At 37.3% G+C, this 24,037-nt stretch overlaps 1 protein-coding gene across 1 annotated transcript in view; it reads right to left on the reverse strand.

Annotated features, from left to right (window-relative positions):
• Positions 1–24,037, reverse strand: part of LOC306949203 (aldehyde oxidase 2-like) — a gene marked incomplete at both ends in the record, with an annotated part of 39,389 nt that overhangs the window by 354 nt on the left and 14,998 nt on the right. Inside the window, 24 exon segments of the mRNA XM_079538985.1 lie at positions 2,170–2,337; positions 3,488–3,676; positions 5,026–5,091; positions 6,079–6,193; positions 6,738–6,790; positions 7,159–7,233; positions 8,028–8,156; positions 9,062–9,157; positions 10,020–10,247; positions 11,172–11,363; positions 11,900–11,986; positions 15,057–15,144; positions 15,854–15,987; positions 16,325–16,449; positions 17,553–17,649; positions 18,204–18,260; positions 18,264–18,323; positions 18,874–18,988; positions 19,505–19,674; positions 21,013–21,105; positions 21,313–21,471; positions 21,699–21,700; positions 21,703–21,886; positions 23,696–23,805. Of these exon segments, the coding sequence (XP_079395111.1) occupies positions 2,170–2,337; positions 3,488–3,676; positions 5,026–5,091; positions 6,079–6,193; positions 6,738–6,790; positions 7,159–7,233; positions 8,028–8,156; positions 9,062–9,157; positions 10,020–10,247; positions 11,172–11,363; positions 11,900–11,986; positions 15,057–15,144; positions 15,854–15,987; positions 16,325–16,449; positions 17,553–17,649; positions 18,204–18,260; positions 18,264–18,323; positions 18,874–18,988; positions 19,505–19,674; positions 21,013–21,105; positions 21,313–21,471; positions 21,699–21,700; positions 21,703–21,886; positions 23,696–23,805 (2,792 nt within the window).

A 24,037-nucleotide genomic window follows, 5' to 3' on the forward strand; every position in this document is an offset into this window, starting at 1 on the left:
ATGAAGTCTGCAAGGAAATCCTAAATTTCAGAGGGCAGAGATGGAATGTCAACTCCTGATGACAAGATAGAACGGTCACCTTCATTTAAACTCTAAGTAGTTAACAAGTGTATGCACAACACCTAGAGGACAAAGGTTCTTGATTGTGGTTATGATTTCTATAAATAGGAGAAATTTTATCAATGCAAAACACTTGATCACTGTGTATTGTGCGCAGAAGGAAGCAGAAGTGAATGGATGTGGAATTTACAGTTCCAACCTCTGGTCAGGATGAGGTCAGAATGTCTCCAGCTGGCTGCCATTGAAAGAGATAGCAGCCTGCAGGTTTGCCTAAGCCAACTTCTGTCCCTTTTCATAGAGAAATCTGCAGCCTATGTTAGAACACAGTTATTCAAACCCAGCTTTGTGGGGCTTTTGATTAGGCTTCCACCATTGAAATGTTGTCTTAGTGTGTGGTACCTCTTTTTTTAACTTGAAAACTGTATTGGAAATGGTGTGTGATTTCTGGAATGCCAGAAGATTTGCAGATACCCAGAGAAGACCTGAAAGCAGTCCTGTTTAGATTTTATACCAGAAATGTGTCCCTGATGTTCTGCACAGACTAACAACTTTTGGCTCCTCAGATATTAAAAATATAAATTAAAAATAACTTGGGTCAAAACACAGCAGCTCTTGTTCTCAACAGGGTAGTAATTTAAGTTGAATGCTAAATTAAAGTATCTTGGCACAGTCTGGTCTGCTATTTCTCTACTTCCCTGTCTGCAAGATATTCGTCTAGTTCACTTTCTGACAGGACACAGACTGATGATAATGGCTGCAAAACCTTATTCTCATGATTGTTCCCATGCTTTATTCCTTTCATTTTTTTTTATTCTTTTTTTTTTTTTCCTTCAACTTACAAATAAACAGAAATTTGGGGCAAGTGACAACGTATTACACAACCCCTGGAAAACCTGCTGAAGTGGCCTAAAAGTATTAAGTCAGAAAACAATGTGGTCATTTCCCTTTTCTCCTTTGTGAATAATTTTTTTTGTGTGATCATCATTGGCTTGGACAGATGGGGTTTTAAGTTGGCTCCTGCCTCAGTCTCACAGAAAGAAGCACACCAACAGCTATTGCTCTGTTCTGCCAACTCCTAGTGAGAGAAGGGCAAGATGCAAGAAGAGTGGATTAAAGGTTCTACTCAGGAAAGAAAGCAGAGAGCATAGATGGCTATCCAAATAATTTCAGTGACTAGGGAAATTTTTGATAGAAGTACACAATCAAACCTTTTGGTTGCCTGCTCTATTAGAGAAAATATTAGAAGATAAGATTATGTCAAAAACAGCCAGAGCTGGATTTATGTTGCAGTTGCAGACTGGGAAGCTCTATAGTTCTCAAACCTAGACATCAAATCTACAAGAAATTATAGTACCTGAGATAGGCAGAAAATAGGTCTCAGGAATACTTACCAGATCACGACACAGAAAATGAGCTTATATGATGTAACAGGGACCTAGACAGTTTAGGCCTCTGCAGTGAACACTTTAAATCTGCACCCTCAGATTCTGTGCATGCCAGTGTCACTGGTGTTGCTTGCATGAAACCATACCTAGAACTCAAATGTTGTATTTGGGAGTGTTCTTGTGCAATTAGTCTATATTCTAACTCCATGTTTTTACAAGACCTGAATGCATATCAGCCCATATTTCTGTCTTCCTGTTTTTTAAGGAAGAAAGGTAGGAAACTGGGATACAAGGCTTAGTGTGGAACTAGCATAGATTGGGAACTTTGAACTAGTGGTGAAGCACACCTACTCTGTGTTTAGACATAGTCATATTTCCTCATAGAGATGCAAATCAAGTGATACTAAATAAATAAAGTGATACTCAGACAGTAATCTCAGAAGTATTTTAAAGGGCCCTTAAATTAATTACATTGGAGTTTTCACTTCTGCAGAAAAGGGACAGATACTTCAGAGTTCTGGAGTGTTGCTAACTCTGGCCAACCATTCATATTACAGCTGAGAAAAGTGTCACTGATGAAATAAAATGCATAACTCTGCTAAGGATAGAGCACTAGTCAGGCACTGATCTGGCACTGATCAGACTATGTGCACTATGTCTATCCAGGTTAGAGAGGAGTACTGAGGAGGTAGCTAGCTCATGAAAGGAATGAAAATACTGTTACCATCTTAGTAAAGATATCATCACAGGCCATACGAATCCGCTCAACGGTCAAGGGGCTGTTCAGAGTGAAGTCCAGGGGTAGTCCTCTTTCTTTCCGTGCAGCAGCCACTGCATCACGTATTGCAAAAAACACTGAACTGCCCAGGAAGAATCCAGCCTCACCCACGCCCTGGTAGAGGAGAGAGACAACTGGAGAGATGGGCTTAAAAACTAACAGCAGAGTTGAATCATTGTATATTCGCTGTAGTTATCCAAACTACAGTGACTTGCACTAGCTTTGTATTTGGTCAAGTCCAGCATATACACATGCAGCAGCTTTACTCATACCTCTGAGAACTTGCAGTTTAGAAAAACATCGAGGTCCAGGATTTGGCTGGTGAGGACCATTTTAAAATTTACAGGACAGCCACACTATCAAAAAAGCTTTATGGTGTGACTTCAGTTGTCACATTATAAAGCCATGAAATAACTTACTACTGCTCACATAAACTACTTGTTCTATATTCAAGTGGTCATACTGAGGAATAAAGACCCCTTTAGCTTCCTCCTGCACAGATAAAGTCTGTGCCATCTACGCCTGATATTGTGTTCTTTGTCTTTATGTTTTCTTCATGTGGAACAGTTTGTTTACCCATTTATACCAGGTAAGAATATAAGCATCTGGAGTGGACTTTCCTCTGGAAATTCCTATTCCTTTGTCATATCTGCTCTACATTCAAGGCTGTAACAGTGGGCACTCCTGTCTTTCAGAAGCCAGAGCCCTCCTCCAGTTTTCCCTTTTATTTTAAGTGCTTTTGTTTTGAGGCTACAAACTGGATGCTTCCTCAGAGGATAATATTCCCTTAAAACACAAAGGCTGGTGCTCTGCAATGCCTAATGGAAGAACTAGGCTATATTCCCATATCTATGAGATTTCCCATACGATTCTAGAAAGTCATTTAACCTCTCATCTCATGACTTCTCCACTTTTAAAAAGGATCACAGTATTTCCTTCTTCCATCCTTTCTCCTGTTAGGCACTTTAAATTCTTCAGGATGGATTCTTTTGCTTTCAATGCATTGCACAACAACAAGGCACAAAAAAGGGTTTCAATTTTGATTAGTGTGTCTAAGTGCTACTGTAATATCAAAAAATCATAGGAGGAAAATAAATAAAAAAGCTCAGAACAACAGCGCTTCATCATTTAGATAATCTTTAAGCACCGAATCTGAAAGTGGAATTACTTCAAGGAAAAAAAGCATCTACCATACTATACAGCCACTGAAGGTTTTGCAGCAGAATCGTCTCGTTTGCTTGCAAACAAGGTTTGGTATACCTACCTTGGAAGAATAGATAGCAATTGAGTTGCATGAATTTGGCAGTAAATAGACATGGAATTGTTCAGGAATGTCACAAACCGCAGGGATCTTGTATGTATCCGGGCTAAGAGTGAGCTGCTCTCCTTCTGGGGAAAAGTAGATTTCTTCTAATGTGTAAAGACCAACCCCCTGAATGAAGGCCCCTTCAATCTGAATGAAGAAAAAAAAGTTAAACACCTACAACTCATTCAGGCATTTTAAAAAGACAAAAACATACACAGAATTAGACCTTCTGAGATTACACATAAACTGGATTCTTTCCTTCCAAAATTAGAGGTTAGCCAATGTAGACTGAAATAGGACCAACCTGTCCTCATCTGACTTACACAAATATTTTCATTGGCTCAAGTTCTTCTCTTCCTTATTCCTGACTAAATTCACTGTGACTAGTGCAGTTACCTCTGATTTGCTTTGGCAAAACTGAGTTGAGTGAAATCTGTTGACTTAAAGCTTATTGTTCACAGGAATGCCATGAGGAGATATTTGCTCAGGGTCTATGACATAAATAGTCTGCCCAGTCTGTTATTTTCTTATAAAGATTTGTGGATAGCTAAGGAATTCATTATAGAGAAACAATCTGTCAGACACAAACAGCAGATAAATTGGATATGAAGGGAAAGCTACAAAGAAAGCCAACCTAAAGTAGGAGAGAACAGCCACTGAGAAAACCTCTGGGCCATCACAGTACTTGATATAAATAAACACTGGTGCAAGATGAACATAGCATTGAACTGGTAGGAAAGAATTATTAGATTTATTTGATAATCCTTGAGTGTGCAGAATGAGAGTAACCATTTAGACAAAGAACACATATATAAGGATGAGCCTGTAATAGGATAAACAAACAGGATATGAAAGGATTTTTAAATTTAAATCAGATTCTTAGGAGTGTTTTCTTTGATTCTGCAAAGAAATGACAACTATTTTTTTTTACATTTCTGAGTTCACCACTACTTTCTTATTTATAAACTATTAGTGCCACTGCTTTTATTATTCAGTTTATATTTTGTTATTCAGTTTATTTGCAGGTGTAGATAGTTGAATCCATAAGGCTATGGATACGGGACCTTTCAAGAAAGGTCTGTTCCATGTCCACAACTTCTTCCATGAAGCTGAAGTCAGCAGTACCCTGCAGGTGGCTGAGATTTAGCCCTCTGTCAATAATTCCAGGGCACAGTAAACTGATCAGGAAAAAGTCACAAGTTGGTTCAGGGTGCAAATCCTACAACACATTTCCAAATGAGGTCTGACGGTTCTCCTTATCTTAACACTTCTCAAATATAAGAAAAAATAAGATATGGAAAACTTAACGTAGTATTTTTTATACCTGCAAATAAAAACAAGCAGTACATCTATTTAGTCCAGCCTCCTTGATCACTAAAGCATAGCATGTCTTAGGCTTTGGTGGACATTAAGATAACCAGCAGTAGCAATCTTTTAGATATAAAGAGGGATGTGCACTAATATTTGATAAAAAGCAGAACTGTAAAAGTACATACCTGTCCTATATCTATAGCTGGATTTATGCTAAAAGAGGCATCCATCACAATGTCTGTCCTAATGTTCTGTTAAACAAATAAAAGGTGTTATAAACTTATATTTAAAATAGACAACAACAAAGGGATGCTAAGTAATATATATTCTCACTCATCATAGATATGTAATGACAGGTGATATTACAAATTTACTCTGAAACATGAGAACTACTTGAGACAGGCTATGCTGATAGAGAGCTCATCCCTATGATTCATTTTTTATGACCACCTGAAACTTGCAATGTAATGTGCACATCCAGTGCATAACAAGATAATGAATAAGATGATGAATTCAAGAACAAATCTGTCGCTTGCTCTCTGATAGAAACTTAATTGCTTGAAGTGACATTTAGCCATTTTCCATGCTTTGCCATGAGTGTGGAAGCACTGACACCTGTGAGGAAGTTCCTTATGTAGAGAAGGGCACAGAGAAGAATGCTTACTGGGCTTTCTTACATGAAGACCAGTGGCTTCTGCTTCTAAATCCTAGCTTGTGTAGTTTGACCAGGTTCAGAGATTCCAGTGACTTTGGTGTCTAGTTTCACTTGGGGTACTACACAGATGAGTTACTGCAGACAAATGTGATTCCCCAGTACAGATGAAGACATTGGACTGCGGCTCCACACCAAACTGCTGAAAGCTGTCCATGGACTAAATCCTCACTGCAACAAGTCACGTTATGTGATAGTGACTTTTCCTGTTTTAATGTAGCTCCTTTAAAAATGGGCTGCAACTAATGATTTAGACTTGTGCTACTGAAAAGCAGTAGGAAGATGTCCACAGGGTCTAATTGAATTTCAAAGCCATCACAGATAATGGAAACATTAGATCTTTCTTATTTTGTGCTGTTCTCATATACTTCCTTATTCTTCTTTCAACAACAGATTTTATCAAAGAATAGGATGAACAAATTATAAAGGATTCTGTAGCCATTTATTGTCATGCTGTTTCTCTATTCTGAGTCAAAAGAGCAAGAGGAAAAAAAAGTCATGTGAATGTAATGATAGTGACCATTACCTTGTGTGCTCCTGTAAGGCAGTCAATTTCTACTTCAGAACAGGCAGCTCCATAGAGAAAATACTGGAATGCATGGCCTTTCTTTGTTTCCCAGTTCATGTTTGTCACATAACCTCTAGAGGAAACAAAAACATCCCTCAGATAATATGAATTTGATCAAGACACCCTCCTTCCACTATCCTCATTCTCATGAATAATGCTTGTTGAGATCACTATGGGAACCACTTAACATGAGAAGCAAACTCCCTAAATGACCTATTTTCATAGGAACCTCATAGTCAAAGACAATCTGGGGTATCGTACACTGATAAATATTTGTTGCATTGAATACTTTGGGAGACTAAGAACGTTGCAGTCATGATGGTTATCAAGTCAAATCCTTGTAGGTTTCCTGTTTTCTACTGCAGTTGGCCTTGGAGAAGACCCTGTGCACCTACCTTCAAATCTTTTATATCCTTGCCTAGCTAGCCAAGGTTGAAAAGATGACTTCCTGTTGCGTAAACAGTGCAGTTTGACCCAGGCAACTCCCTCATGATTTGTGCGCTGCATCTGATATGGCCTTGAGAAGGCTGAGTGGGGACAGTTTTATCCTGTCTGTAACATATCGCCAAAATGCATCTCTGATGACAAGAGATTAAAAGACTAACAGCTTTCCTTACTTGAAATAGCCAGTAGCTGAAAGGCTGATGCTCTTCTTGTGAGCTTCACTGATCTGCAAAAGGCATACTTATTACTAGCGAGAAAATTTTAAAAATCTTTCTGATATTCTTTATCAAATTTAAAGAAAAAAATGAAACTTTAAAAAATCATTTAAAAAAAATGGAAGTCTAAATAAAAGCTTTACATTTCCTAGTGTCCTGAACAGGTCTTTAGGAAGGGACATATTGCAAAAGACAATCTAAAGCTGGCCAGGTTTACTAGGGCATTGTGTTACACCACTTGCTATTCTACAGTTTATTCTCTCTCTTCCAGTTTACTTTGCAGAGAGGCTCCTTTCTCCCTCCAGAACAATGGCGGGTGTCACACTGGATCCATGGTTTCATCATAATTTAATAGCAAGAAACAAGGAGAGACACTTACCCAGTCTTCCCATTTGCCTTCAGGATTCTTTCTTCGGATAGGGTCCGGACGCTTCCAAAGGATTTGACAAGCATCCTAGAGAAGAAGTTAAGCACCAGAAAGCCAAATCTATCTGGTGTTTTCAAAGAAATACAAGTATTTTCCTGGTGAAGTTGGTTTGTTAAATGCTCCTTCAACATGTTCTGTTTTTATTCTCACTTGATAGTTGCTCAAAGAAAGACTGATTTGGATTAGCAAATTCATTCTGTAGTTCAGATTTCTCTTCATTTAGTAACAATTTCTTTCCTCTGCTAACAGCCAGCTACAAAGCAGCACTTGTTCACACACTAGGCAGCTGTTGAAACCATAAACAAATAGAAGACAGAAAATCTGATTCCCCTTCTGTCTTGATTCACTGGATCTACCAGTGTGAATGATTTCTTCTGAAATAAATGAAAGAAGAATTGATCCCAAAGTATCTAAGTGGATAAGAGTGATTAATTTAAATTTAAGTTTAAATTTAAATTAATTTAGGCACTATTTTAAAAGTGCCTAATGTGTATCTTACAATAAATTTTCCTTTAATTTTTGTTCACATGTTCAGAATAAATTGAAAATCCATAATTTTCTCTAGATTAAACCTGAGAAAAACTGAAGTTTGTATATCCGATACAGTAAAGCTTTAAAGCTATTCTTTTTAACAGTGTTCTATGATTTGCCTTACTCTAAACTGTGCACATAAATTAAACTAGCAACAGAAGCTTTGAGATAAAAGAACTGATGCTTTTTGAAAGCTGCTCAAAAATAAAGATGAAATTATGAATTGTCAAAGTGAATTCATTATTTAACAGAATGGATGATCATGGGAAAAAAATAGTAGTAAGTCTAACCTGTACTGCTCTTGCATTGATTTCTGTCCCAACTGATCCCGCTGTGTATTTGCCATTAGGTACGGTTGTTGAGCTTGTTTCACAGAAGTGTATATATGACAGTGGTATCCTCAGTTCACGGCTGGCAATCTGTAATAAAATTAAATAAAAGGATATCCAGTCCTACTTGAAGAGACAGTCTCAAATTAGGGAAAATAAGGCACTGTCATTCATGTCTCTCTATATACACGCACTGAGAAATGACCTAATTCCAAGTGATGCTGTAAGGAGGACAATGCTGAAGTCTGCCTTAGCAATTATTCTGTAATACAACTAATTTATTAATTAATTCAGATACTAGAAGATAGGATAAAATAATACAATGCAATATCATATATTTTGCCATTAATTAATTGCTCTATTTAATCAGGTTTTGGTTTTACATATTTATATATACATATTTCAACCAAGATTTAACAATAAATCATTAATCCTCATGGATTTTCAAATCTTCTTTTTATATTTTCCTTTCTATCTCGTTTCAAACAGCTTTCTTAGTTTGTTTTCACACTTCAGTGTTTTTCAGCATTCTAACATTTCAATATCATTCAACTCATTTTGAAGGAATGGACTCATTTTCGCTCCAAAAGTAACTATTTAGCACATGGTTTTGTGCATCACTGTTTGCACCTGAATGCATAACAGTGGACAGATGCTGCCGTCAGTTGCAAAGTTACAATTTCTCAGCAGTTTAGCTCCTTCTGCAAAAAAAACTGCTGAATCTTTTGTGCATGTTCTCTCTGTGCCTTAGCCGTCCTGGTATCAGTGAGGAATATCACAAAGATGTTCAGCTACTATCCTCACCTTGAAAGATTATGTTGATTATAGCTTATATTTTCCCTGAGATTTGTTTTCACCAGTAACTCTGAAGCAACAACCCAAAGTTAAACCTAGCTTTCTTACTGAAACAAAATTTGTTGCACATCTGAGTGTCACTCATCTTTTTGGCTCAGTTATCTTGTTGCATTTACTCTCAGATGGTAACTCTTACTCACCTGTAACATCTTAGTGTGAATTCCTTGTCCAAGTTCAATGCCACCATGAGTGACTAGTACAGACCCATCTAAGTAGATATGGACAAGAGCACCAGCCTAAAGAGAAGATATGGAAATGCAGTAATTCTCTTACTGTACTGAAACAAGAAGGTGCATAAGAAGGAGAACAAGGCAAAGAAAGATTTATTTCACAAGAATCAGTATATTACCAAGAACAAGGATAAATTCTCCAGTAGTCTGACAATAAACTTCACCACTCAAGAGCAGGGTGGTTCTAAATGAGCTAGCAGTTACTAACAAGAGTTCTGTAGGGATCACAGTAATTGGTTTATATTACAGAAAATCGTATCTGTTTTCTTGTGAAACTGAGAACATAAATATACTCTATAGGCTCTAGTTGTATGTGAAGCCTCAGATCCACAGAAACAAAGAACTTTCAAAGGAGTTGTGATGAAAAAAATCACACAAGCCACTCCCTCTTACGAAGGAATAATTGGATAGAAAAGAAAAATTCTGCAAAATTGCATTCTGCAGCATGCAAACAGCTCCCAGCAGTTAGAGAGCAAACAGCAGAGCCTGCGAGGTATTGTGAAATACAGTGTCTCCAAAGCTTGGGGTTTTTTGCATGTTATTAGTTTTACATTGAGAAATAATGGTCACGTCATCTCTTTGGTGTCAACTTGTGACATTTGCAATCAGGTAACATTTTGCTAATGTCAGTCAGTCTCAGTGCCAGAGATCGCAGCAAATAATAAACCTATTCTCTATGACTTAAATCTAGACCCTCAATCAGCACAACGCCTGACCTTTACTTTGAATGGTTGGGTGAACTGTAATTGTTATTTATGCCTTTTACTGATCTTTTTATCAGTAAAATGCCTGCCTATCGAGACTACACTTCTCCTATGGAGAAAAATAGAGACTTCAGACAACAAAAGCACCATTTTGAAACAGTTACCTGATGAAAATAGGTTGCATTAAATCCAACAGAAAATTTCATGGGAATGATGGCAATGCCTTTCTTTTTCCAGTAATTCTTCCTGTTAAACTCTTCCACCTTTGCGTTCCGGCTGTGGTAGTCAGACTTAACCAAACATTCTTTCCAACATTTCCACAGATTCTCTGCGTCAAATTCTTCTTTGAAGGCTGTTGGGTTAACTCCTTTGTACATGTTTATTTCCCTCACCTAAATAGCAAGCAAATTTATAAATGCTGAAAATAAATGTGGCTTTATAATGTAATGACATGTTACACAATACATAATGGCATGCCATGTGAAGGAAATCACTGCTACATAAGAAAACCATTATGCCTTGTCTAGAGCTGCTTTAAGTTGACATGAGGAAATCAAAAGTGTGGAACAAGTGTGGGCTGGGAGATAAGCAGTTGGATAAGCGAAAGCAGAAGTTAAGGTTAAAAAGCAGTTTGGTCTTCAAAGCTACGCCTGAATCCTCTCCTGGAACATGAAAAAGCACATAAAGCAAATGGGACAGGAAAGAGATTCAAAAAAATAAGGAAAAGACATGATGGTTAGCATGTTAGGAAAGGAAAGTTATTTATGAACCACAGTTTTGTTACACAAGTGCATGTGAAGAAGGAAAAGGTTGCAGCAGGCTGGGCAATGTATAAGGAAAGGCTAAATCTCACAGACAGGAGAAAAATGTTGAGAAACAGCTTCTTCAGGGGGGAGAAGAGAGAAGTGGCCACACAACCCAGAGACTTAGCTGACGTGATCCAGCTAACTAGACTGGTGGTAGATGATAGAATGAAGTTCTGACAAGCTGAGATTTAGGTGACAGCTGAATGTACACAAATTGGTAAGAAACTAGTCACAGAATGCAAGAGATTATACCATTTTGATTGAAGCAGGACATACTAATAGCAATCATCAAATATTTTCCAATAGATCCTGGGCCAGCTTTATCCACTGTTACCTCTACTACATCAAGTATTGTTCCATGGAAGAAAAGGTCTTGGATAATGTACCATTCAGGTAAAGTTGGTAGATCTGGCCCTATAAGAACTGACTTAAGAATGAGGAACTTCCAAAAGTCAAGGTCCTAGAATTCTTTTTATTCCATATTTTATTTGGCAGTCTTAGTTGTTATACCTTCTCATGTGGTAGTCCAGTCTTGGTTGCCACAGCCACAATACAGGTCTCCACAAACAGACCTGCCTGAGGAAACCCAAATCCTCGAAAGGCAGTATTAGAAGGCAAATTAGTCTTGCAGGCATGGCCCCTGACTCGGAGATTAGGGATATTATATGCATTGTCCACTTTCAGCACAATGTATTCAATCACCTGTAATAAGAAATTATAGAGATTTAAACGGTTCCATTTCCCTTAAAGAAAATGGTGAGACTCTCAAGAGACCAATAAGATGCAATTGCTTTAAGGTGGAACAGTATTATACTTCGGTGTACTGTTCTCTGCTGTTTTTACACTGATGTATATAAACTGCATTTAAGTCATAGGAATTAGAATAGCATGAAAAGCATCACTGGGGGGAAAAACGCAGATTTTCAATTTGGGGAAAATCAATGAATAATTTCATGATAATTGGGTACCTAATAAAACTTCTTGCATCTCTGTCCTCATTCAACAGATCTGATTTTTTATGTCCCAAATTTTCTGAAATCTAAATTTTCAATGTCTAATATCATCTGCCAAGAACTACTGCACTGCCTTAATGACTGCATTTCTACTTTATGCAGGCAAGAGTTGCACTTAGCAAGAACAGGCATATTCTTAAGAGAAATAAATTTGAACAAGAAGCTGTTATTTTCTTTTGTGACCAGTTTAGCCTGTGCATGTAGTATCAGTGAAGAAGGGCTTACCAACTCAGATTCATCTTTTGTACAGCCACCATTTATATAGCATTGAAAATCTGCGGCCATTATTCTACCATCCTTCATGAATCCAACCTGTAATATTGCAACCAATACATTAGTGGTCTTTCCTCTGATGCATTTCAAACTTCTCTTTAGAAATAAGCTAACCACTTAACAAATACAGCTTGAGAATACAGAATGCAATGGGATTACTTTCCACTGAATTGGAAAAAAAAACCTTTGTGGATTTCTGTTTATAGGATGGTACGTATTTGGATCCAAATACTCAAACCAAGACCAAAATAGCACATAAAAGCTATAAATTATCAGAATGCCTCAGTTTCCCACAAAACTATTCTCCCAACTAGCCACTGACCATTCCTTATTCATGCAGAATCTGAAAAAACTGTTCACCCCTGTTTTCCATTTGAAGAGACACTAGAAGGAAGATGACAAGATCACTAAAAAAAACAAACCTAATTATGATTCTGCTTATTCTATTTCCTGAAGAATTTCTTTTGTAATCATCTTCCATTCTGATTATTTCATTGCCTAAACAATAAAATAAAGTGAGCAAATAGTGCATATATCTGGCATATCAGATGTTCAGAAACATATATTAAATTTAATTTTAGTTTTGGTTTCTTCTCTAAAAAATAATAGGTTCTATATTTAGTTTATCTTGTAATATTTAAATGGGAAAAATTACAGAAAGCTTTAAAATAACTAGAGATCAAATTCTTAACTGATGGAAAGTGATGCAGCTCCACCAGGAATTAAGAATAGGAAAACGAATGCTGTTGCTGGTTAAATTCTGCTTAGCTGCAAGGGTAAGATAAGAGATGGGATCAATGTGGCAAGTCCTGTTTGCTTAACATAGTTTAGTTTCATGCAGTTTGGGCAGTTCTTCCAATCAGGTAAAACAAAAGGTAGGGTGAGTGTTAGATTTAGGATTTGAGAGATCAAGGTCAACATTCTTACTCCTTCTAATTTGTTCCCATTATCCCAATTTTAGGAAAAAACAGGGAAGTTGCAGCTACATCAAAATAAAGTATGAACTCTGTGTCTGTGTAAGTTATTGAAAATTCAGTGAGAAGTATAATTATTCCTCCTTTTTTATCCAAAAACAGAATATTGGTCATAAATCACAATATTTGTTTTAGCTTCAAGATTGTTACTGAGTAACTGCACCAGAGTCAATATGATTAATCTTCTGCTCTAAGGCCATACCTAAGTACTGAGCTCCATTTAAGATTCAGCACAAAAATGAGCTCTCAGTTATCTCTTTTCCTTATGGTTTAGCCCTGCTTCTAACACCTTACATGGGACACTTAGAGGTAACCAATGTCTAAAACTGAAGTAAACACAAGCTTTTGCTACTAGCACTAACTTTGAGACTCATAAATGATTTAAGGAGAAAATAAGCTCTCTACATCTATTTCAGCCCCTCTAGCAGTAACCATAATCTCAGAGATCTCTGGTTGGGAATGATCCCTGTGGAAATGAACCATGAACCCTTTCAACATCACCTCAACAAAGCTTGGGACCTATTTTGTAAGTAACATTCCTCTCATCAATTTCTTTGTGAATCCCAACTGTCACAATTGCAAAAATAGTCTTAACTCTTAAGCAAACAATGTTTGCTTCAAAATTACATCTAAAGCACACATCCCATCCATATTGATAATTATTCTAGTCTCACATGGCATAAGTGATTATTGATGGGTGACTTGATAATCAGAAGTTTGAAACGCACATCAAATATAAGGCATGACCCAGTACTCATCATAGCTTAAATACCTACATAAGATTCAGAAGAAGCCACAGTCCTCTTGCTTTTGCTTCCCAAAGGGTATATATGGGTTTCCTAATACAAGTCTAAACCTATAATGGCGATTCTCATTAAAAGGTAACTGAAGTTAAATAAAACATAAGCCAAATGCTGCTTTTCTAAGAGAGCTATCTTAGTACTTCAAGGCTTTCATGGAAATACAAGAAATCACAAATTTTATTCAAATCCTAATCCAAATTCTGGTCTTAGAAATACTGAGGCACTTTTTTCTTTCAGCAAAGCTAATTATAAGTCAAAAGGAGAGATGATCAATTTTTGCTACAGCACCTATTTCCTCATTAGGACTAGCCCTCATCTTGCTTCCTGAAGTACATTAGAAAGTCCATGCATCAAAGTTATGTCAGGAAACCAAGTGCTTGACCCCTTTTCCCCAAATCCTACCCCTCTACACATATTTTTTTATCCTAGTTTCTATTATAATTAGGTAATAGATACCTAGAAAAGTATGAAATACGTATGCTATTAACATCTCAGTCTCAGTTCCATTTTTCTCCCATGGTTAATACAAGATCTAACCAAAAAAAAAAAAAAAAAAAAAAAAAAAAAGAAATCTTTTCTTTTCCCAAGTCAGTTCTAAACCTAGCATAAACATAACCAATACCATCTTTGAAAGCAATATCTTCAGCAAAATGAAAAATAACACCTCATCTCTCTCAGAAATAAAGAAAATGAAAAATACACCCCCCTCTTCTTAGCTAAGCTCTATAGCTCATCTAAGAATCAGTAGGAAAGAAACTCCTTGGACCTTCGTTGCCCAAACCATATGATTCATAAGCCCTGTCCTGGAGGGTTTTAGTGTCCTCAAATCATACACCAATAACTAAAAGAAGGGCTTTGCACTTGGTAACAGCAGCTGCCTAGATGGCTTCAGTGCTGGTTTCATTTACTCAATTATTCTTAATGTTAAGGATTTAAAAAAAAGTCAAAAGGAAGAGTTTTCCTAGTAGTTGAACTTTCCATTGAGTTGAAGAGCTGCCTTCATTTCTCAGAAGTGGCTTGCATTCAATTCTGATCTAAGTATTTTTCAAATGAGGATGTGGTAGAGCTGATGTTAGCAGTGTTTTGAATGAAAAGGGATGGATAGTTTTGCTTAATAATGGATATTGTATGGACTGTAGGATTAGGAGGATAGCCGTTGTTTTTATTCATAGTATTAGTCAGGATATTTTTAGGACTGGGGCAAGGTTGGTGCTGGGTTAGTATTTCAGAAGAGGTGGAGTTTGTTTCTTGCTGCCTTTTGCCAGTCAATAAAAAGATGCTAACTTATCCCAGCTGAAACAACTGAGAAACATAACCTTTGCTGTCACTCACTTTATATTTTCCAAAGAAAGGGTGACGTCCACCAGTGATTAACATGTCCATGTCTCTTTCAAGGGCAAAGCGGACTGGGCGCCCGGTCCTAAAGTAAACGTAAGTCATCTTTAATTACAGTTTATCTGTGAAGATTGAAAAGACATTATATTTATATGGCCAAACTCCTAGCGGCAGCTGTAAAACAATCCATTCTATGTTTTAGTTTCTTATTGACCATCATTTTACTGACCATGCCTGCTGATACTAATACTGCTAATTCAGCAGATAAAATGTAGATTTTCTGCTACAGAGACAAGGCAGAGAAAAAGAGCTTTCCAGTGACTTTCCCTTAGTGTTTTAAACTGGGAGATACAAGAAATGCACACATGACATGGCAAGGACACTTGAGTAGTGAAAACCTGCGGCACAAAGGGCTGACTTGAGCACACCTAAGAAATCCTAACAAGGATTTCAGGATGAAAAACATTTTCACTAAATACATAGAATGGAGATTCAATCCACTATACCTGAGAAAGGCCTGGTTTGTTGGGATTTGTGCAGATGAACCCTAGGAAAAACTGCATGAAGGCTTTTTTTCCACTGTCAGATGGACAGTAAGTGAATTCTATTGTCAGAATTCAAGATAATTTTCAAGCTTCTATCCAGGATTTACTGATATGGAAGATAAGCAAGATCATGTCTTCAAGCCAACACCACAAACAGGGTTCAGGTTCAAAGTTTCTTTCTATTTCAGTCTCATAATTTCTAATCTGATTCAGTTAAATCATTCATTTTATTTAGTTAGATCAACTTACTTGTTGGCTGCCACTGCTGCAATTACAGCAAAGAACGAAGGCTTAGTTATCTTCCCACCAAAAGCTCCACCAACACGTTTTGTGTGACACATAATCTTGTTGGACTGAAGGTTTAAAGCTGAAGCCACTAATTTCTGCAAAAGTAAAATCCGTGATTTTACTGAGAATTATCACATATCAAAATACATTACAACTACCTATTTTCCATGGCTCACTATGTATTAGAAGCTAACAAGCTTATGTACACATTATCTATCCCCATAACAATCTGCTCATTTTTGTCTTTGTTCAGCTTCATCATTAGCCTCTTATTTTTATTAAAAAGTATATTCAAATCAATTAATCTGAATTGGGAACAGCATAAAGGAGTTTCAAGAGAAGCACAGGAGAATGAAAGGAACTCTAGGTCTTATTGTTTACGTTTCAAAATAATTTAGGAAGGTAAGAAACAGGTAAACAGGTTTATTTTACCTGTACATCTGTTGCATGCTGAGTTGATACATACACATCCATTTCTTTATCTTCCATTCTTGGAATAACAAGTACACTATTTGTTTCCAGGTAGAAATGTTCCTGTCCTCCCATATGCAATTCACCTGGTATGTGTATTATTATAGGAAAAATCTAAGCATGGTTTCAAGTGAACTGGGAGGGAATTTATATTTGCATAAATATATATGTCAGAAAAAAAAGTTCTGTTACAGAAAGAAAATATAATCAGTTATTTCTCATTTCTTTATATCTCGTGTTTACACTTCTGGAAATATATGTTTATTTAGAAGAAAGATGCTCAATCACCCCATCTAGCTGTATTTATTTATTTCTCTGGTATAAGATCAGATTCTATTTACTATCTAATGCTTTTTCTTCCTTAGGAGGTTACATCTGGTCTGTTACAATAGCATTCTAATATATTATCTTCTAAATCACTCTGTGAGAGAAGAAGTTCTCTTTTCCTTTCTTTTTTATTCTCTCTCCATCAGTATATGCCCTTATCCTGTTTCACTTTTCCTACCCATTTCTGCCCAACACATTCTTTTTGCACAATTTTCCTTTCAGGGAGAGAAATCTGTCAGTACATCACAACATAAAAGCCAATTCTTTCAGATTTGTGTTGTGACCTTTACTTTATGCCATCCTTAGATCTGATTAGTTATGCTTAAAACACATTTATGCAGCAGCAGTAGGAATCAGAACTGATTCCTCGAGCGGATGACATGAAGTGATAGGGAACAGCTGGGAAAAGTCCACAGGAGAGCAGAAAAAAAAATAATCACAGAGGTCATAAACTTTATGTATAGAGAGATTGACAGAACTGAGGAGGCTCAGCCACAAGAAGTGCAGGAAAACATCTTGAAGTCTGTAGAAGAATGTTGCAAAGAGGTAGAGAATAGTCAGTGTTGTATATTCACAGAAATAAGAACAGTGTAGTAGTGCTTAAGTTACAGCAAATCAGGAAGGCATAAGAATACCCTTGCATTCAAAGGAATGGCAAAGCACAGGGAAAAATCGCTAACAGGGCTTAGTTAATCTTCATTTCATCTTGATTATTGGTGAAGGGGGAAAAAAATTAACAACCGTGTTGTTCTCATTAAATTCTGGAGCCATAGCAAAAATCTGAGTTCAAGCACCAGCTGGTGATAGATTCTGAACAGCACAACTCCCCTCCCTCTCCTGATGCACCGCACACACAAACTACCTTCTATGATTTTATCAGCAGACTTAAATCCTTTCTCAATGTCTCCTTTTTCTAGTTTCCTTTCTTTAGTAATGTATGAATTATGCTTTATTGCATCCTGCAGCAAGAAAAAAAGAACATGTTAATTCACTCAGATTATTTTTATATGGTAAAATCTTCAATTATCAATACGATCCTTTATTCAGATTGACAGATGGTTGCAGCTGAGTATTAGAAAGAGCAGGACAACTGTTCCCATTCCACCAGTAGAGAGCTTGTGTTTTTATTTTTCACAGTTCATACCATTCTGTCCTTCCCCTACATTAGAAATACCTACTGACTGTTAATGGCACTCAGAGTCATTGAAAATATTTCAGAGTCAGATTCCTTTCTACTGAAGATGAGCCAGTCCTGATTATCAGAACATGGGTGTAGGATGTGTGACTCCAGAACTTCTGCAAAGCAAACTCTCTAATTTAATTCTATACTGGCCTACTCCTGCCAGAAATATGGCTCCCACAAGCAAAGAAATTTTCCCTTAACATTTTCTGAATATTTTAAAAACTATTTTGAACAAGTCCAAAGCCTGACAAAGACCTGCACAAGGAGGTGAATAGTGAACAAGGTGACTTAAGCGTTCTGTCAGACAAGGAAGAGGAGATGCATTGTTACCTTAATGGTGAGGACCGGCTGCAGATCTTCATGCACTATCTCCACCTTTTTAGCTCCTCACTTCGCCTGGGTCAATGTCTCTGCAACCACGGCACAGATTATCTGTCCAACACAAATGACCTGCAACGCACCATCATACATTATCCAATGGAAAAACACAGGAACAGTTACAACTCTCTACAAAGAGTGTTCTGTGGGAAAAGGTTATGCACCAGTGCCATTATTTAAGTTCTGTTCCTCTAATAATGCTATTCCACTGCAGACTTAACTTCATTAGATGAGAAATACCATTGGCATCCTTCATCATCCGCAACACCTCTGCTGCTGTCAGTGATCACGGACATTTTCCCTATGGCCATCCTGAAGTGGCCAGATACTGTATCAAGTAAAACCTGATATAGGGCAGACTGCTTTCCTTCTCAGAGAGGAAGGAAATCCAGATAAAAAGGAAAGAGAGGGATAACACACTAGGAATTACACCTGTCCCACTGCAAATGCCAGCCTGCAGTATCATTTGTGATGGAGACAGCTCGGGACCTTGGACATTCTATATAGTCACATTGGCTGTGCATATACTCTATGTTTCAGCATATGAAAAACTGCCCTTATTTTTTATTTTTCATATGACTGAAGCAAAACATCCAGGCACTCCTCTAAGAGCAAGAAATACCTTGTCTTTTGCAAATGCTTCCTCTTCATCATTGCCATTTTTCCCTGGAACATCTTTTGCTGTAACCACATTGATCACTCCTGGCACCTGAAGGGCTTCTGAAATGTCAATTGATCTGGAAAGTAGAGCATGCACATAAATGAGTACAGTACATAGTACAAATATTTTTAGTGTAAACTAATTCCATTATTTTCAGGACAGAAATCTATTCCATAGGTCTCATACTCTTACATATGAGATTATCTTCAGACAGAGAAGAAACTGGAAGTGTTGATTCACATATTGAGAAAAACAAAACAAAGCATGAGCAGCTGTGCATGCAGTACAAAAACACCTCTTTAAATTTTAGTTCCAGTACATTCAAAATCTAAAAAATTTTACTTCCTACATTTTCTGTACTAAAAGGGATGAATGCATTAGCATGAACTCTTCTGCCCTTATCTGACAATACTTGAAGCACATAGTAAGGACATCCTTACTTATGCGTAATTGCATACCTCATTATATAGACAAATCATATAATGGGAAGAGAGAATGTGCTTAACATACTTACATGGATATACTTTTCCTCTTACTCAATCTTTGCACAGGCTTATCTTTCTTATATGGATATACTTTCCTTCTTACTTACTTAATCTTTGCATGGGCTTTAATGCTAGTGACCACAGCCAATGAAAGTTCTCCATCCACTGGACGAATGTCATCAATGTAAACCGCTTCACCAGTGGTGTGCTTAATTCCAGACTGGTGCATGATGGGACGTCCCACGGGGTCTTGTGGAGACTGTCCTGGGTCAACATCCTGCAAACAGGAACATGTCTTCAAGTCAGAACAGTAATTATAGAAAGCCTTAATCACACATTTTATCTGAGATCATTGTCTGATGATAAAATCCACACAGACACAATTTAGATTTTATGAAACTATTCTTGGGAAGTATTATGAAGAGCTAGTTTGTGCTCCATTACCACCATGATGGCCGGATTGAGGTTGGAGAAATATATTGCACTAGATACCAATCACAACTCCAGTAAACACCAGTCTTCTGCAGAAAGACTGCAACAATTAAACAAGCAAAAAGCCAAATCCTAAACAAGACACAATGACTTCTTCATACTGAGGATCCATGGCTGAAAAGATCCAAAACTTTCTGGACCTTATCTAGCCCGTTTGCTGGGTCCACACTCTTTCTGACAGCATCATTTGCAAGTCACACTTGCAGACTTCAGATTATGTTTCATGTTGTTTACTTTGGAGAAAACACATCTGAAATTAGGGATTTACACACACACACATACACACATATATATATATATAATCAGAGATTATTCTAAATCCTTCTTGCTCATCTTCCTATAGAGATAGATAAATTTGTATTCTGCTGAGTGCTAATCAGACCAAGAAAAATGGTTTCATTCATGTTTCTGCTAATTAAATCCCCATCAAATCCTTCCAACACTGTAAAGAGCCTGGAGTTGAGCACACTTCAGACACACGTAATGAAAGTACATCTTTGGTGCTCTCAGTTGTTGAGTTTCTGATAAGTTACAGCTATGGTCAGGGACAGTGAAAAACTTCCAACATTTGTGTTTTGTTTGCTTTTACTCAGAAAAGGATTCTTCTCCTTAAAAAAGTCAGTGTCTGAAAAGAACAAAACCAAAAGAACAGTCTGAAGTAAAGGCCTTTTCTGGCAAACTGATACTAAGCAGCTAAAGCTTGATTTTAAAAATTTCTCAGTTCTGCAACAAAGCAAAGATATGGGTGAAAATTCTTGATTTTTTTTTCCAATTTCCAATTAAATTTATATTTTCTGAACAAAGTTTTTATTCCCTAGCTGCCTCTTCCCCTGATATTGTAGTTTTGTAAATAAATGTCTTAGGCCTGAACAATCAGAGAGATACTGCAGCAGGTGATTCCATTTATTTTTAATGAAATCCACTGAACAATGTAAATTCTCTGCAGGATTACATCTGTGCCCTGACCGACTACAAAATCTGTAAAACAGAAAGTTTCCCACAGGGTCAACTGTTCCAGCAGCTTCATAGTACAATTAACAGAGACTTAGGAATAAAAACTGAGAAGGGCACAATATTCATTAAGACAGCGTTTGTGGCAATCCCAGCTGCAAACAAACCTCACCTGGTAGACTTGGACACCCTGGGGAACACCACTTTGCAGCATTCCCAAAGCACTCATTTTATCCTGTGAGAGTTCAGCATACCTGAAGGGATACTGAAAGGAAGATGATGTCAGAGTAGTATTGTCAGATCCTTATTTAAAAAAAACAAAACAAAACAAAATGGTTTTCCCCTAATATATTTTGAAATAGATCATAACACTTTTACTCTCCCCTCTCCTATCCCCAAATATTTAGAAAACCAGAAATGTCTTGCAGCCTGTCTTGCTGATGCAGATATGCAGTTCTTGTCCAGTCCTTACCATCTGATGTAAGCCATGTAACACTTCCAGGTAAAATCTGAATAAGAAGCTGACAAGCAGAGTTCTTCTATACTCTACTTTTCCACCTGAAGCTGATGGAGGAAGAGAAATTTCCTCCAGCACCAGTTTGCAAGCTTCACTCAGCATCTGATCATTCCACTGTTTGGTAGAAGAATAGGTTAGCATACACTTTATTAAGACAGCTGAAACTATTGCGAAGTATGTGGGAAGTATTAAGCAAACAGCATAAGTTATATATCAAATAATAACATACTAAGGAGGACTACTAAAAGAGACTGTGAGAATCTGATGATGACAGAATCCAACAGGCCCCATGCATCACACCATACTTCCTGCTTTTTCCTTAAATGCATTAGGACATCCACTACCTTCCAATGAGCTTCTCACAAGACTTTCTTGCACTGAGTGCAGTTGAGCCAATGCCTCCATATAAAATACTCAGATCTACAATTGTGTCTGTGCCTGGTCTGAAGAGGACTCGCAATCCAGCATTCACTACGGAAAAAGCATTTTTCTGACGCTCAGCTTGTCTGAAGGCTGAAATAAACTCATCCTAATGGAATAAAAGACAATAGAAATGCCATAAATGGTAGAAATTGGTCTTGTTAAAATAAAGCAAATCTACAACTCCCTGTACTTTGATTATCGTTGTCCAAAGAAAATACTACTTTTAACAAATGTCTGCTGGAATTACTGTTTCAGTTAATTTTTAAACTCTTCTTGAAGTACTAAGCTAATCGTAGGCAGACATACTAAGACAGTATTTGACACTGTCTGCAAGTAAGAAAACATGCCAAAAGTTTTTCAGAGTACAGGAAAAGCCGTCCTGGTATAAGCCACTTCATGTATGGATGGTGTGTTCTTTAAATCAAATCTCAGCTTACAAAACAGTGGTTTCTCTTCCAGAACATGGAAATCCTACTGTGCCAAATAACCTGATCTTGCGAAGATTTTACACTCAGAGATTCTATGTGTTATTCTAGCTACCACAATGGCATTTACAGAGGGAGGCACTCAAAATAACAGCACTTTCAGTTGTCAGAAATCTCCTTTAGTTCTGGAGATGATTAAAAGTATTTTAAAAAAATTCATAATAGCAGCTTCTTTCATGATCAGGCACAGAACTGATCCCTTTGTAAAGAAAATGTAAAGTGCCCTTTTTCTCTAGCCCCAGAAAAAAACCTTCAAATTCAAAGCCACTGAGCCTGCTAGAGGTTAGCAGGTTAGTTTCTCTCACTGTGTCTGATTGTAAAAGACAGGATTGTATGATCAACAATGAGTTTTATCAGAGATGGGAAAACTCCTTACCAGGATCTAAATTCACTCACTTAAGCATAATTCACATCAAGCTACACAAAATCAAAACTAGGAACTGCCGGGAACAAGAGTGAGAACTGTCAGACAGATTCCTTCAGCCTTTGTTCTCTCACTTTCTGTTGACAGGTTTTGCAAAAAAAAGTTTCCATATGCATTTTTGTTATTTCAGCAGAATCAGTGGAGGAGACATTTCAGCATTAAAACAAATGTCAGAAGCAGACACCCCACAGAAATGGGGTTAATTTTGTGTGCTGAAGCTGCTGCATATCACATGTTGTCCATGTGACTGCTGACAGATAGTTTTCCACGTCTTTGAAGTGAGCTTTTGAGTACACCAGTAGTGCTACTGTCGGGAATATGCTGCACAGCTGCTTTATTTCTCATATAATGATGCAGATGGGATTTCCCTCTTTTACTCTGTGGAGGGAACTAAACCCTTCCATTTTTTTCCTCCAGCCTGTTTGTCCCTCTAATTACTACTGAGGCTCAAAGTTTCTGTGCAGTACAAACACTGTTGCACTGTTGCTGCTCACAGATTATTCTACTGCAGTTTTCTGCTTGTGGATTTTTTTTTTTTCCATAGCTGGCAGCCTCTAAAGGGCTGGAGAACTTTTCCAACATGAGGCCACATGTGTTTATAATGTGGTGTTGCAATGGGCAGCTACTCTGGTGTCAGGGTTGGCAGCTACACCTCTGGTTACTTTGGCATTAACTTCAATCACAGAATATATGCTTTGAGTTCTGTCTCCTGCTTGTCTCATACTTCTCCTCACATCCACTAGAGGGAAATCTAAGAACACAGTAACAATGACATAATTTCCTCTTCCACTAACTTCCGAAAGCCACGCGCTGACACCATTGCTCACAGCAGCTTGGGTTTTATTATTAAGATTTTGCTTTAATTAATGGCTGCACCGAATGCTTCTATCATCCATTATTTAGACTGAAATATACAATGATTCTGGCCTTTTATCTGGTTCTATTTACCCATAAGTCAAAGAGACATCACAAAACAGCAATTCAGAGAGAACATCAATGATTTTACCTTTGTAGAATATGGGATAAGAACAGAAACAACAACCTCCTTGGGCTCTATGTCTGCATGTTTATGGCCGGCAAGAAACTGGTCATTTAAAAAAATCTGTCGCTTGCCACCTGTCACAGAAAAATGTATTGAATGTGCATTAAGAACAAAACATCCAAATTTTACTTAATCTGTGCAAAAGCATACACTTGGCCAGATCATATATATAGGTTGAACTATTTTCATTTGGAGTGAAAATAATTATGCAAACATGCAGCTGTGAAAATGAAATGAAGATGCTCAAAGAAGTGCTGACATTTTCAGTGAGCACTGTTTTCAGCAGAAAATAATAGCTCCAAAGTG

Source organism: Tetrao urogallus (genome assembly GCF_951394365.1).
Source record: "Tetrao urogallus genome assembly, chromosome: 8".
NCBI lineage: Eukaryota > Metazoa > Chordata > Aves > Galliformes > Phasianidae > Tetrao > Tetrao urogallus.